The 14,988-nt window shown below is 45.8% G+C and overlaps 1 protein-coding gene across 1 annotated transcript in view; it reads left to right on the top strand.

Annotated features, from left to right (window-relative positions):
• The window catches only part of CD164L2 (CD164 molecule like 2), a 447,628-nt gene that overhangs the window by 397,049 nt on the left and 35,591 nt on the right, over positions 1-14,988 (top strand). Inside the window, exon 4 of the mRNA XM_077299585.1 lies at positions 9,295-9,439. Within this exon, the coding sequence (XP_077155700.1) occupies positions 9,295-9,439 (145 nt within the window). The remainder of the gene's footprint in view (positions 1-9,294; positions 9,440-14,988) is intronic.

The following is a 14,988-nucleotide window of genomic DNA, read 5'->3' as shown; positions in this document are numbered from 1 at the left end:
CTCCTTACACCTTCACAATAGTAGTGTCATTATCATTCTCCCGAATAAAAAATACCTGCCCTATGCTGAGCCCCTGAGTAAATAATTTGCCATCACTATATTCCATGCACAAAATATGACCCACACACTGTCCATCTTATAGAACATACCATCCATACTGCCCTCTCCTTTCCATACTGGGCCTCTTTTTTACACTGTCCTCTCACATATGGCGCCCCAGGGTCCTGGTCATCACAGTAGCATTGCTCTCCTCCCGGGGAGAGTGATGTTACGCTTGAAGGGATAACTGTAACCAGGTATAATAATTATAGGGGATAACTCAGGAGACTCTTTGCGTGGAACAAGACAACTACAGGACACAGTTTTATAAGTGGTAAAGTCTATATTATCACGCGGTGATTCAAACAGGTGCAGAGAGAAACTCAAGTCCACAACACTTGGTGCAAATATCAAATGCAGCTCAGCAGTCTATAGGAAACTTCAGAGGAAAATGCAATCACGCAGAAAGTCTATGAAGCACAATTATTCTTGAGGATACTTGACACGAATAAGTCCTTGCTTAGTCCAAAACACAGATAGATATGCTTATAAGGCAGTTCAAATAATATCTTAGCTCAACCAGGGAGGTCTGGTGTTGTGAATTCCGTCTGGGCTCCCTCTGGTGGCCTTTAGCGATACTGCGGGTCTGGAGATGGGCTCAGCTGCCTCATTTCCTGCTTTGCTGGTTCCTATTTAACTCCACCTGCACCTTTGTTTGTTGCCTGCTGTCGTTGTATTCAGTACTGGTTCTGATCTCTCTGGACTTCCTTGTGACCTGTCTCCATCCGGAGAAGCTAAGTCTTGCTAGTTCATGTTTGCTCATTATTCTCTTGAAAATATGTTTCATTATATGATGAGTTCAGTCCAGCTTGCTTATATGTGATTTTTTGCTTGCTGGAAGTTCTGGGGTGCAGAGTGCGCCCCTCACATCGTGAGTCGGTGTGGGGGTTCTTGTATTTTCTGCGTGGATAGTTTTTGATAGTTTTTGTACTGACCGCACAGATCCCTGCTATCTTCAGTCTATTTAGCTTTAGCGGGCCTCATTTGCTTAAACCTGTTTTTCATTACTACGTTTGTATTTTCCCCTTAACTCACCGTTATTATTTGTGGGGGCTGTCTAAACTTTGGGGTCATTTCTCTGAGGCAAGTGAGGCTTGGCTTTCTCTCTAGGGGTAGTTAGTTCCTCAGGCTGTGACGAGGCGTCTAGGTTTTTAGGTAACGCTCCACGGCTGCCTTTAGTGTGTATTGGATAGGTTCAGCGTTGCGGTCAGTATAGTTTCCACATCCCCAGAGCCGTCCTAATATTCTGGTTTACCTATCAGGTCAGTTTGGTGATCCTACCACCGGATCATAACAGTCTGGGTAATAGTCTCAGGTTCTTGCAGAGCAGCAACAGCTTACTTGTCCAGCAAATGCAGATGGAAGCAAACACTAGCAGCAGATGAAGGAGGATTACTGGAACTGGTGTATGCAGCAGGAACTCAGAGCAGAGTAGCAGGATAACCCCACAGGTTCACAGGAGCAGGTATATAGCCAGGGAGTCATCAGAGTCAGGAGCTGGATGCAAGGCAGAATACTCTAGCACAAACTGAAGGCTGGGGTGGAGTTTTTATAGCAGGAAGACACAGTGCACATGAGACCAAAGACGCCATCTTGGAAAAGGGCAGTAATGCACAAAAAGGTAATAATAAATGTTCAGAGTCCTGACATTACTCCCTCCTTAGAAGCGGCCTCAGGACGATCCTGGACCTGGTTTCTCAGGGAATCTCTGATGAAAATGAGAAATCTTCTGTTGGGCATTGATGTTTTCCACAGGTTCCCAAGAGTCTTCCTCAGGGGGATATCCCTGCCATCTTATCAGATATTGGAGCCGATTCCTGCGAATCCTGGAATCAACAATTTCCTCCACTAGAAATTGTTCTTGCCCATCAATCACCACAGGCTGTGGAGGTGGCACAACACGTCCCTGGAAGGTATTAGGAGATACAGGCTTTAGTGAAGATACATGAAAAACTGGGTGTACTTTCATAGTCCTAGGCAGCTTCAGCCGGCAGGCCACAGAGCTCACAATACCGTTGATCTTGAAAGGGCCAATTAATTTCTGTCCAAGTTTTTGTGAAGGAACGTTTAACTTCAGATTCTTAGTTGCTAACCGCACGGAATCTCCTACCTTGAACATGGGTGCAGGTTTACGGAATCTATCAGCCGATCTCTTATAACGTTCTTGAGCTGTGGTCAGGGATTGCTTCAGAACCTCCAGATTTTGACTCCTCGCAGTCAGCCTTTCCTCCACTGCCGGAACCAGAGAATTAATTGGAGACCTAGGTAAGATACACTGATGATAACCCAGATTGGCAAAGAAAGGTGTAAATTTAGTGGAGGCGCTCTGAGAATTGTTATATGAAAATTCGGCTAACGGCAGCAACTCCAACCAATCATCCTGGAGATGGCTGACACAGCATCTTAGATATTGTTCCAGCATCTGGTTGGTATGCTCAGTCTGACCATTTGTCTGGGGATGGTAAGCGGAAGAGAGACAGACATTAATATTGAGTGCAGAGCAAAACCCCTTCCAGAATCTTGAAGTGAACTGCACTTCATGGTCCGAGATGATCTCATCCGGAACCCCATGCAACCGAAAGACATTCTGTATAACCAAGTTCACTGTATCTTTAGCTGAGGGGAGGCCGGTGCATGGAACAAAATGAGCAGCTTTAGTCAGGCGATCAACTACCACCGTGATTGTATTCATGCGCCCCGATGTAGGCAGCTCCACAATAAAGTCCATTTATATAGACCCCCAAGGGCGGGACGGAACAGGTAATGGTTGTAGAAGACCCGTAGGTGCCACACGAGGAGTCTTGTAATGAGCACATACCTCGCAAGAGAGAACAAGAGAACATAGTCCTTGGTATCCTTTAGGCAAGTTGGCCACCAGAAGAATCGGCTCAGGAACTCTTGTGTCTTCTGTACCCCCCTGTGACCAGCCAAGTTGGAGTCATGTACCAACTTGAGGATCTGCAGATGGATGACCTCAGGGACGTAGATACGTCGATCTCTGAACCACATGCCACCCTTAAAGACAAGATTAATATCCACAGGTGGGTTGGCCAGAAATACATCACCGTCATAGGCCTCCCTGCACTCCTTCCACAAGTCCTGATCGTGGATAACTCCGATGAAATTGGCATCAGATAGAATGGTCTTGGACGGGGCTCAGGTACGGAATCCGCAGCATGGATTCGGGATAAAGCATCAGCCTTCCCATTACGAGAACCTGGACAGTACGAGATAACAAAGTTAAATTGATTTAAAAATAAGTTCCAACAAGCCTGACAAGGAGAAAGACATCTAGCGGATCTAAGGAACTCTAAATTGCGATGGTCAGTTAGCACTATGATCTGTTGTGCAGCTCCTTGCAGATGATGCCTCCATTCTTTGAAAGCCGCAATAATAGCCAGCAATTCCTTGTCTCCCACATCGTAATTCTTCTCTGCTGAGGTTAGTCTACGGGAAAAGAAAGCACAAGGATGTAGCAGACCCTTCTCTCCAGTTCTTTGGGAGAGAATAGCGCCCAAAGCATTATCAGAAGCGTCCACCTCCACAATGAAAGAAAGTATTGGATCTGGGTGTATCAACAGCGGTGCTGATGTGAAACAGATCTTAAGCCGATCAAAAGCTTCTTGAGCCTGTGATGACCACTTAAAGGGCTTTTCCTTCTTTGTCAAGGAAGTAATGGGACGGACAATATCAGAAAAATTTCGAATGAAGCGTCTGTAGAAATTTGCAAAACCAATAAAATGTTGGACCTCCTTAACGTTCTTGGGTACCGGCCAGTCAAGGATAGCCTGAATCTTACCAGATTCCATGTTCAGCCCCTGGGGAGAGATGATATAACCTAAGAACTGCATCTCAGAACGATGGAACTCGCATTTCTCCGGCTTAATATACAGATAGTTCTCTTTCAGACATCTTAAAACAGTTTTGACATGTTCTTCATGTTCCTGTAGAGAGTCAGAAAAGATTAATATATCGTCCAAATAGATCACTACAAACTGGTCCAACAAATCTCTGAAAATGTCATTAGTAAGGTGTTGAAACGTTGCAGGGGCATTACAAAGCCCGAAGGGCATCACAAGAGATTCAAAGTTTCCATACCGGCATCTGAATGCTATCTTCCACTCATCCCCTGGACGAATACGCACCAAATTATAAGCCCCACGAAGATCCAGTTTAGAGAACACCTTAGCATGGCAGACTCTTTCCAGTAATTCGGGAATCAAAGGCAAAGGGTAACACTTTCGTACAGTTACCTTATTGAGTTCCCGATAGTCAACACAGGGTCTCAGGGTCCCATCCTTCTTCTTTACAAAAAAGATAGGTGCCCCTGCTGGTGAGGAAGAAGGACATATGAAGCCTTTGGCCAGATTTTCATCAGTATACTCCTTTAAGGTTTGAAGCTCAGGTGCCGCCAGAAGGTATACGTTACCAAAAGGAATAGCTGCCCCAGGAAGCAACTCAATGGGACAGTGATAATGCCTGTGTGGAGGAAGCTGATCTGCATGTCAGAGAACTCTTTATATGCTGGAGGTAAAGAAAATACCTGTACATGTGGTTCCGTAGCTGTGGACTCAGGGACAGCTTCTGTTAATGCTGAGTTGCTCCTTGTTGGAAAGATAATCTCCTTGGTCTCCCAGTTGATAATTGGTTTCTGAGAACGCAACCAAGGAATGCCTGAAATCACAGGAAAATGAGGAGAAGAAATTAGCAAGAAAGAAAGTTGCTCCTGATGATTAGGCTCCAACAAAATTTCAAGGGGTACGGTCTCCTGATCCACAGGCCCAGAGATTAAAGGTGACCCATCCACTGTTTCCATGGTAATTGGAGAGGCTCTTTGCTGAATTTCAATATTCAATGTTCCTTGGCAAATGCGATATCCATGAAATTGCCACCTGCACCAGAGTCAATCATAACTGCACTGAAAATCCACTGTCCTGAACACAGGATCTTAATAGGGAGAGAACAGTGAGAGTTCTTTTCCTTAAGCTCCTTGGGGGGTGAAGTCATAGAAAGTGAATGGAATACAGCGTTTAAAGGCAGGCTACATTCAGAGATGTCAGATTCATCATCACAGTTGTCATATTCCCCTACTGCTGCTAGCACCTTGTTAGGCCGTCTAGGACACTTAAGACAATTGATCAAGAAGTGGTCAGACTGGCCGCAGTAGAAACATAGACTTTCACGAAGGCGATGCTCCCGGCGCTCATTGATCTCACGCCTCTGAACGGAATCAATTTGCATGGGCACCTCCTCCACCTCCCGAGATGTTTTACCTGCAGGCTCTTTGGAAGGAAGGGAAAAGTTAGAAATACGGTTATATGCAGCAAACTTCTCCTGCCTACGCTCAGTAAGGTGAATGTCAATGCACACACAATGCTGTATAAATGTCTCTAGCTCTTGTGGTGACTCAGAGTGAGCTAGTTCATCTTTTACAATACTAGACAGACCCCTTTTAAAAATAGGCAATTGTGCATAACTGTCCCAATTGGTATCTACCGCTAATCTCCTGAATTCAGTAGCATACTCAATAACAGAACCTTTTGCCTTTTGTAAAGACAATAAAGCAGATTTAGCGGTTGCACGGTGATTAGGATCATCAAACATTAATGCCATAGCGGCCAAGAAATCATCCAAGTTATTTAACCGTGGGTCACGAGACTCGATCATCGGATTCGCCCAGGTGAGCGCTCATGCGGTCAGCAGCATTATTACACACAATACTTTGGATCTATCATTAGGAAAACGGTCAGCATGCACATCAAAATATAGCATATATTGATTCACAAAGCCACGAAATTTGTCGCAATCACCATTAAATCTGAATGGGGGCAACTTAGGTGGGCTAGCTGGTGGCGGTTGCCCAGAGGGAAAGTCGCTTGTGCAGCTATTTGCGTGCTTATGTCCTGAAAAGCCCGTCCATACTGGGACTCTATGCCAGCAAGTTTGTTTTCCTGGGCTGCCATGCGGGTGCTCAAGTCCTGCAAAGTCTGTCCAAACACTTGTTGATTGTGTTCAAAGCTTCCAAACTCCTTTTGCAGACCTTCCACATCTTTCTGCAGTGATCTAATTATGGAAAACACCTGCTCTAGACAGCTTTCTGCAGTCATTGTTTCAGCAGTCTACTTTTTTTTTTTTAGGCTAGAGTATCCTGTAATAATTATAGGGGATAACTCAGGAGACTCTTTACGTGGAACAAGACAACTACAGGACACAGTTTTATAAGTGGTAAAGTCTATATTATCACACGGTGATTCAAACAGGTGCAGAGAGAAACTCAAGTCCACAACACTTGGTGCAAATATCAAATGCAGCTCAGCAGTCTATAGGAAACTTCAGAGGAAAATGCAATCACGCAGAAAGTCTATGAAGCACAATTATTCTTGAGGATACTTGATACGAATAAGTCCTTGCTGATTCCAAAACACAGATAGATATGCTTATAAGGCAGTTCAAATAATATCTTAGCTCAACCAGGGAGGTCTGGGTAATAGTCTCAGGTTCTTGCAGAGCAGCAACAGCTTACATGTCCAGCAAATGCAGATGGAAGCAAACACGAGCAGCAGATGAAGGAGGATTACTGGAACTAGTGTATGCAACAGGAACTCAGAGCAGAGTAGCAGGATAACCCCACAGGTTCACAGGAGCAGGTATATAGCCAGGGAGTCACCAGAGGTCAGGAGCTGGATGCAAGGCAGAATACTCTAGCACAGACTGAAGGCTGGGGTGGAGTTTTTATAGCAGGAAGACACAGTGCACATGAGACCAAAGACGCCATCTTGGAAATGGGCAGTAATGCACAAAAAGGTAATAAAAAATGTTCAGAGTCCTGACACCAGGTAAACACAAGCATGCAACACATTCACACTCCAGGCCTCCAGGGGGAGCTCTTGATCCTATTTACTAGGTGACTCCCCATATATAAGGTAGTTTTTGGAGGGAAAGATCAGAACCGCTCTTGCCAGGAAACAGACTGGATCAGTCTGAGGCAGAAGAGGGTTTATGCAGCTGTGTAGACGCAGTGCAGCAGTTCCTGGAAAGAGATATACAGAAAGCCGAATCGATTGCAGAGAGCATGCAGAAGAGCAAAAGCACAGTAGAGGATACCAGGGGGAGACCAGCCCCAAGCAGGCTGCCTCCTTCTGAGGCGCAGATAACCGGTAGCCGGAATACCGAGGTTGTAAGGACTCTCTACGTCTTACATCAGAGACCGGCAGGACAGCTGAACTTCACGTTACCTCTCCGCCCTAATACCCAGGAGACACGGTGACACCTTTAGAGCCCGGGGTGTGCTAGAGTCCCTATAAACAGACTTAAGTCACCAGTCATACGGGTTATGTCCTATCCTATATGGGGAACAGAGAGAGAGAGAGAGAACATCTGTGAGGACCTTATCTGAAGCCATAGGCAGTAAGGGACTACAACACCGCGGCGCTAGAGGAAGGGTTTTATTTCCACCTTGATAAGGGGCTCCTAACTTGCCTCCAAGCCGGCCGGACCCTGCCTGCCCTGTGATCTGGTGCCCTGGACTGTGGCTGCCTGAAGACTTCAGTAAACAAGGTAAAGAGACTGCAAACCTGTGTCCCCATTCACCATCTTCCATCTACACACCGTGAGCCCTGGGGATATACTTCACCTGTGGGAAGTTATACCATCTAGCTGCCATAACATCACCCCAGAGGACCCCTTAAAGCAGCGTCGATCCCCACTGACCGAATACCACAGGTGGCGTCACAAACATAAACTTTATTCCCTTTAAAGACCTTTCCCCTTTTACATGGGCGCCCTGGGCCATGGACCGGGTCGCCACCGTGACATCCCCCTGTGAAACTCAGGACCCGGTACCGAGTACCCCACGGCCCAGGCGGGGCGACTCACACACTGCCTCCCCCTACAGGACCCAGTCTCTATGCTGAGCCCCCTCATCATACTCCACCCTTCTTGGCAAACATACTGTCCACTCCTGGCTGTGCCCTTATACTGTCCCCCCATGCTACCTCCCACACTACTCAGTCTCTGTTCAGTGCCCACTTAGACTTTTCTTCCCCTCATACTGTCTCCTCACACTATTTCCCTAAATATTCTCCTCACACAGTTCCCCCTCCCTCCTCATACTGTCTCATCTCATGTCCCCCTGCTAACCATACAGTCTCTTCATGTATTACCCCCTCTCTCCATACTGCCTTCTCACACATCCCCCTCTACTCACCATACTTTGTCAGCATGTTCACATGACCTGATAACACTGCTGATGTCGACCTGACCCAGAAGTGGCGGTGGTCAGTGTTTCAATTGTACTTGCGTCTCAAAGATGCAAGTACAATTGATCAATAGGAGAAAGACGCCACTACAGTTGATCACTATGAGCCAGCGTGTTGTTCTTTCTCTGAGCAGGCCGATAGCTTGACAGCCAGCTCAGAGAACTGCTGACTCCCAGTTCAGGGGCGGCACCTCAGACCGCTACATCAGGCAGCCCAATGGCGCCCCCTTACTTTACTTACAGTTACTTTATTAAAAGACACAAGCACTTTTTATGCCCATCAGTAGAGCTCTGTATATTGATTTACGAGGTAACCCATTTATACCTTACATAATTTACTGCTCAAAAGCACTTTATATGTTCTTGTGCATGTCTTATTTTGTCCTGTCCTGACTTTGGTTCCCCTTGTTTTACCTGGGATCACACTGAGGTAGACCCATTTGTATCCATTATATGTTTTTACATGTTGATTAACTTTGTGATATTGATGTCAATAAAAAAAATGTTGTATTTGATTTTCAATGGCATAAATTGACTCTCTATTTCTCCTCTTGATTACAATCGTTATGAGTCACCAATTTATAGATATATTCAATATATGGAACTGGTATTCTTTTTTTAGCCCAAAGGCGCCCTATCTGCTATGTCCGGGGCAGATGCCTCATCTAAAGGATACACTTCTGTTTGAACGTTGTGGTGGAGTTTTGTCATGTCTTGTACAGATAGCAACTAATTAGGTTGCAGCTGTCTTTTTCAAAAGCATCTCTGAAAAGTGACAGGACATGCTTTCCCAAGTTATACTGTTGTAGCTAAAGTATACATTGTCGCCATGTAGCCATAAACATTAAACATTAACCATTGCAAATTTGAATGACTTAATAATGAAACTATTATTCAAAATGGTATGTGTGATGACAAACAATATTTCTATTTCTCAGATTCCCCTGAATCTAATGCAAAGTCCCCCCCAGTTTTCCACACAGGCAGTTTCATCGGAGGAGGGGTCTTGGTGATACTTTTAGAGACTGTTGGATATGTAGTTCTGAAACATCTTCGTGGACCAGACAGAGACTACCAGACCATGTGAGTCATTTATTTGTTTCTATTTTGCAAAACAATATTTAAAGAGAACCTTTCACTGGATCTTTTAATTTAATCTGAGCACCTCATCAAGTTGATGCAGCTCTACTGATACTGGAACAAGTTTTCTGTTCCTCTCTGTTCCAAAGAACCATCCTCCAGAAATAAAAGTGTAAACTTTCCTTTCAACTAACTGAGCATATACCACAGAATATCTCTGTGGATGTTTTTTTTTTCTGATCTGACATTGGCCAATTGAAGCACACCCACGGAGCGGAGCAGTTTTGTGGTAAACGCCCAATTGGTTGAAGGGAAAATATGCTTCTTTATCACTGGGGAGTCATAACTCTACGTAGAGCAAAGAGAAACTGTTCCAGGTTCAGTGGAGCAGCAGCAATTGGAGTTTAATTTTTTAAAGGTCCTCTTTAAAACCACAATGGGATGTTAAAGACGTTATGGCAGGACACTACTATAAGAGTAACTACTTCGTAGATGTAATGCAAAATGGTATAGAATTATTATTTTGTGTTTTACGAATTGTTGATACTGTTTTAAATTTCCAATTAGTGAAAATGTATCTATGAACCAAATCCTTACAAGGCCCTGTTCATATTGTCCTCTTATTGTCACCAGTTTTAGGCCAACACAACTAAACTTCCAACTCAAACATCTCAAATATTTATAAATTACTATTACCTAATTAATAATTTTCATTGAGTCAGTAGTTCTGATCCTGTAGAATGTAAACCCACAAGGGCAGGGTCCTCTCCCATCTGTATCAGTCTGTGATTGTTAGTTTACTTACTGTAAGTGATATCTGTAATTTGCATGTAACACCTCATGTACAGCACCATGGAATCAATGGTGCTATATCTATATATATAATTCTCTAAGGGTTTTTCTGTCTGTCTGTCCTGGAAATCCCGCATCTCTGATTGGTCGAGGCCACCAGGCCTCGACCAATCAGCAACGGGCACAGCATGGCGACGATGATGTCATAAAGGTTGCCTCGACCAATCAGCGACGGGCACAGTCTGCCGCGAATTCGCCTCGACCAATCAGTGACGGGCACAGTATCGACGTAGATGTCATAATGGTTGCCATGGCGATGATGATGTCATAAAGGTTGCCTCGACCAATCAGCGACGGGCACAGTCTGCCGCGAATTCTGGAATCATCATTGTCCATATACTACGGGGACATGCATATTCTAGAATACCCGATGCGTTAGAATTGGGCCACCGAAATCCCAAGTCCCTGATTGGTCGCGGCAAAACAGCCACGACCAATCAGCGACGGGCACAGTCTGGCGGCAAAATGTCCGCTCCTTACTCCCCGCAGTCAGTGCCCGCTCCATACTCCCCTCCACTCAGCGCTCACAGAGGGTTAATGGCAGCGTAAATGGACCGCGTTATGCCGTGGTGTAACGCACTCAGTTAACGCTGCTATTACCCCTGTGTGACCAACTTTTTACTATTGATGCTGCCTATGCAGCATCATTAGTAAAAAGATCTAATGTTAAAAATAATAAAAAAAATAAAAAATAGTTATATACTCACCGTCCGTCGACCCCTCGGATCCTCGTGACGCTCCGGTGACCGCTCCATGCACTGCGATCTCGCGAGATGATGACGTAGCGGTCTCGCGAGACCACTACGTCATCATCTCGCGAGACCTCAATGCACTCTTGGGACCGGAGCGTGCGAGGAGCATCGGTAAACGCTTTGCCTGGATCCGGGGGCCAACCGAAGGTGAGTATATCACTATTTTTTTATTTTAATTCTTTTTTTTAACAGGGATATGATGCACACATTGCTATATACTACATGGGCTGTGCAATATACTACGTGGGCTGTGCAATATACTACGTGGGCTGTGCAATATACTACGTGGGCTGTGCAATATACTACGTGGGCTGTGCTATATACTACGTGGGCTGTGCAATATACTATGTGGGCTGTGCTATATACTATGTGGGCTGTGCTATATACTACGTGGGCTGTGCTATATACTACGTGGGCTGTGCTATATACTACGTGGGCTGTGCTATATACTACGTGGGCTGTGCTATATACTACGTGGCTGTTATACACTACGTGGGTTGTTATATACTACGTAAGCTGTGTTATATGCTACGTGGGCTATTATAAACTACGTGGCGGTGTTATATGCTATGTGGGCTGTTATACGCTCCGTGGGCAGTGCTATATACTCCGTGGGCTGTGCTATATACTCCATGGGCTGTGCTATATACTACGTGGCTGTGCAATATACTACGTGGCTGTGCAATGTAATACGTGGGCTGTTATATACTACGTGGCTGTGCTATATACTATGTGGCCGGCCGCAAAGAATCAGCGACAGGCGCAGTCCGGCCGCGAATTGGCGCCGGATTTGAACCACGTTTTGCTAATTGGTCGCATCCTGTGTATTCAATGTATTATTCCAAAATCTTCATAAATAAACTCCATACATATTCTAGAATACCCAATGTGTTAGAATCGGGCTACCATCTAGTAAATAAATAATTATAATAGTTCTGCTTGGCTGTTAGGGTACTTGCTGACAAAGAACAGCACAGTGGTGCCCAACAAAGCACTGATTTATTGACTTGTTATATCTTTTTTTTAATTAGCAGCTGAACCCTCTAGATTGAAAATAGATTTGGGTGTGGAATTTAAAAAGTTTTTTCCTCTACTATCCTGGCCCCCCTATACGTCCACCCTGGTCTCTTGTCCTGCCCCCCATATATCCATCCTGGCCACTCATATATATCCATCCTGGTCTCCAATATATCCATCTTGGCCCCCATATATCCATCTTGGCCCCCCATGTATATGTGGCGCCCCAGGGTCCGGTCATCACAGTGGTATTGCTTTCCTCCAGGGGAGACTGATGCTACGTTTGGAGGCAAGGAAGGATAACTGCATGCAGGTACCACAAGCATGCAACATATTCACACTCCAGGCCACCAGGGGGAGCTTTTGATCCTATTTACTAGGTGACTCCCTATATATATATATATATATATATATATATATATATATATAACTGGTAGTCTGTAGGGAAAGTTAGTTAGTTCCAGACATCCGTCTGAGGAGGACAGAGGGTCAACGGAGCTGTGCATGCCCTAAGAGCTGCAGCTCCCAGGAGAAGACATTTCAGAAAGCAGAATACGTTGCAGTGAGTGTGCAGGAAAGCAAAGCACAGGAGAGGATACCAGAAGGGGACCAGCACCGAGCAGTCTGCCTCCTTCTGAGGTGCAGATAACCGGTAGCCGGAACACCGAGGTAGTAAGAACCTCTACGCTTTACTTCAGAGACCGGCAGGACAGCTAATTGCACTTTACCTGTCCACACCTACACCCAGGAGGCACGGTGGCACCCCTCAAAGGCTGGGGCATGCTAGAGTCCCTATAAACCACGTCAAGCCACCAGCCATACAGGTTTTGTCCTATCCGACTACGGGGGACAGAGAGACATCACATCTGTGAGGACCTTATTTGAAGCTTATGCAGTAAGAGACTACACCACTACAGCGCAAGGGAAGGCTATGGATTTCCACCTGGACAAGGGGACTCTTGAATTGCCTCCAAACCGGCCGGACTCTACCTGCCCTGTGATCTGGTGCCCTGGACTGTGGCTGCTGAAACAAGCAGTAAACAAGGCAAAGTGACTGCAATCCTGTGTCCTCGTTCTTCACTGCACCTCTCACCATTCTACCATCTACACACTGGGAAGCCCTGGGGAAATACTTCACCTGTGGGAAGGTATACCATCTAGCTGCCATAACATCACAATAGCGGACCCCTTAAAGCAGCGTCGGTCACCCTGACCGAATACCACAGGTGGCGTCACGAACATAAACCTTATCCCTTTAAAGAACTTTCCCTTTTATACGGTCGCCCCAGGGCCACGGACCGGGTCAGCCACCGTGACATCCCCCTGTGAACTGCAGGACCCGGTACCGAGTAACCCCTTGCCCTCACAGGGCGCTCCATATATGCATCCTGGCTCCCCCATATATTCATCATGGCTCCCATATATATCCATCCTGGCCACCATATATTAATACTGGCCCCCGAATATATGCATTTCTGGCCCCCCATATATCCATCCTGGTCCCTTGTCCTACCCCTCCCATATATCCATCCTGAACCCCCATATATATGAATTCTAGCTCCTCCATATGTCCATATATCCATCCTGGCTCCCCATATATATGCATCCTGGCCCCCAAAATATCATTCTAGTCAATTGTCCTGGCCGCATGCACAGAGAGAGAGAAAGAGAAAAAAAAAAAAGATTCCTCTTACCTGACTGCTCTCCCAGGTGCCAGGTGACGTTCTCCTCTACAGATCCGCCGTGCTCATATTAAAATGGCCGTCGACCTAGCAGAGGCTGGCAGCTGAATGTGTGTGCCTGTCGTGTGTGTGCGCGCACGCCTGCACATACTCTGCCTGTGCTTTTAAAGGGCCAGTGCCCCTAAGAATGCAGACTTTTGATCAGTATTTCATCAGCATTTGTATGACAAAACAATGAATGTCTCCCAAACACAGAACCACCAATGGTAGCACACCATGCAGCCCTATGGGGCCCGTGAGTTGGGGGTCCCAACATTGTACTTTAAACTGTATCGGCATTCTGGTCCTGAATGATGATACAGTTGAAAACAATGATGTGAGAGGGAGCCGTCAACTGTCACTCCTTCTCCTATACTAGAATGTTAGAGTTGGAAGGGACCTCCAGGGTCATCATTGACCAACTCCTGCTCAATGCAGGATTTGCTAAATCATCTCAGACAGATGTCTGTTCAGCCTCTATTTAAAGACTTCCATTGAAGGAGAACTTGCCATTAGGGTTGAGCGACCTTTATTTTTATAGGATCGGGTCGGGTTTCACGAAACCCGACTTTCTCAAAAGTCGGGTCGAGTGAAATCGGCTGATCCTATAAAAAAGTCGGGGTCGGCCGAAACGCGAAACCCAATGCAGTGCAATGGGATACTATGGTTCCCAAGGTCTGAAGGAGAGGTAACTCTCCTTCAGGCCCTGAGATCCATATTTAAGTGTAAAATAAAGAATTAAAATAAAAAATATTGATATACTCACCCTCTGACGCGCCCTGGTAGTAATTGGCATCTTCCGTTCCTAAGAATGGCGCTTGAAAGACCTTTCGATGACGTCACGGCTTGTGATTGGTCGCGGCGGCCTACGTGACCGCTGAGCGACCAATCACAACAAGCCGTGACGTAATTCTCAGGTCCTAAATTCCTCATTCTAGGAATTTAGGCCATGAGAATTACGTCACGGCTTGTGATTGGTCGCTGAGCGGTCACGTGGGCCGCCGCGACCAATCACAAGCCGTGACGTCATCGAAAGGTCCTTCACGCGCTCATTCTTAAGAGGGAAGGCTGCCGGAAAGAAGCCGAGGGTGAGTATATTCCTATTAGGTATATACTCACCCTCGGACGCACCCTGCTTCTTTCCGGCAGCCTTCCTTCTTAAGAATCAGCGTGACCGCTCAGCGACCAATCACAAGCCGTGACGTAATTC

Source organism: Ranitomeya variabilis, chromosome 3, assembly GCF_051348905.1.
Source record: "Ranitomeya variabilis isolate aRanVar5 chromosome 3, aRanVar5.hap1, whole genome shotgun sequence".
NCBI classification, from domain to species: Eukaryota; Metazoa; Chordata; class Amphibia; order Anura; family Dendrobatidae; genus Ranitomeya; species Ranitomeya variabilis.
Note: the sequence above shows the minus strand (reverse complement) of the source record. Positions and strands in the feature narration are given on the sequence as shown.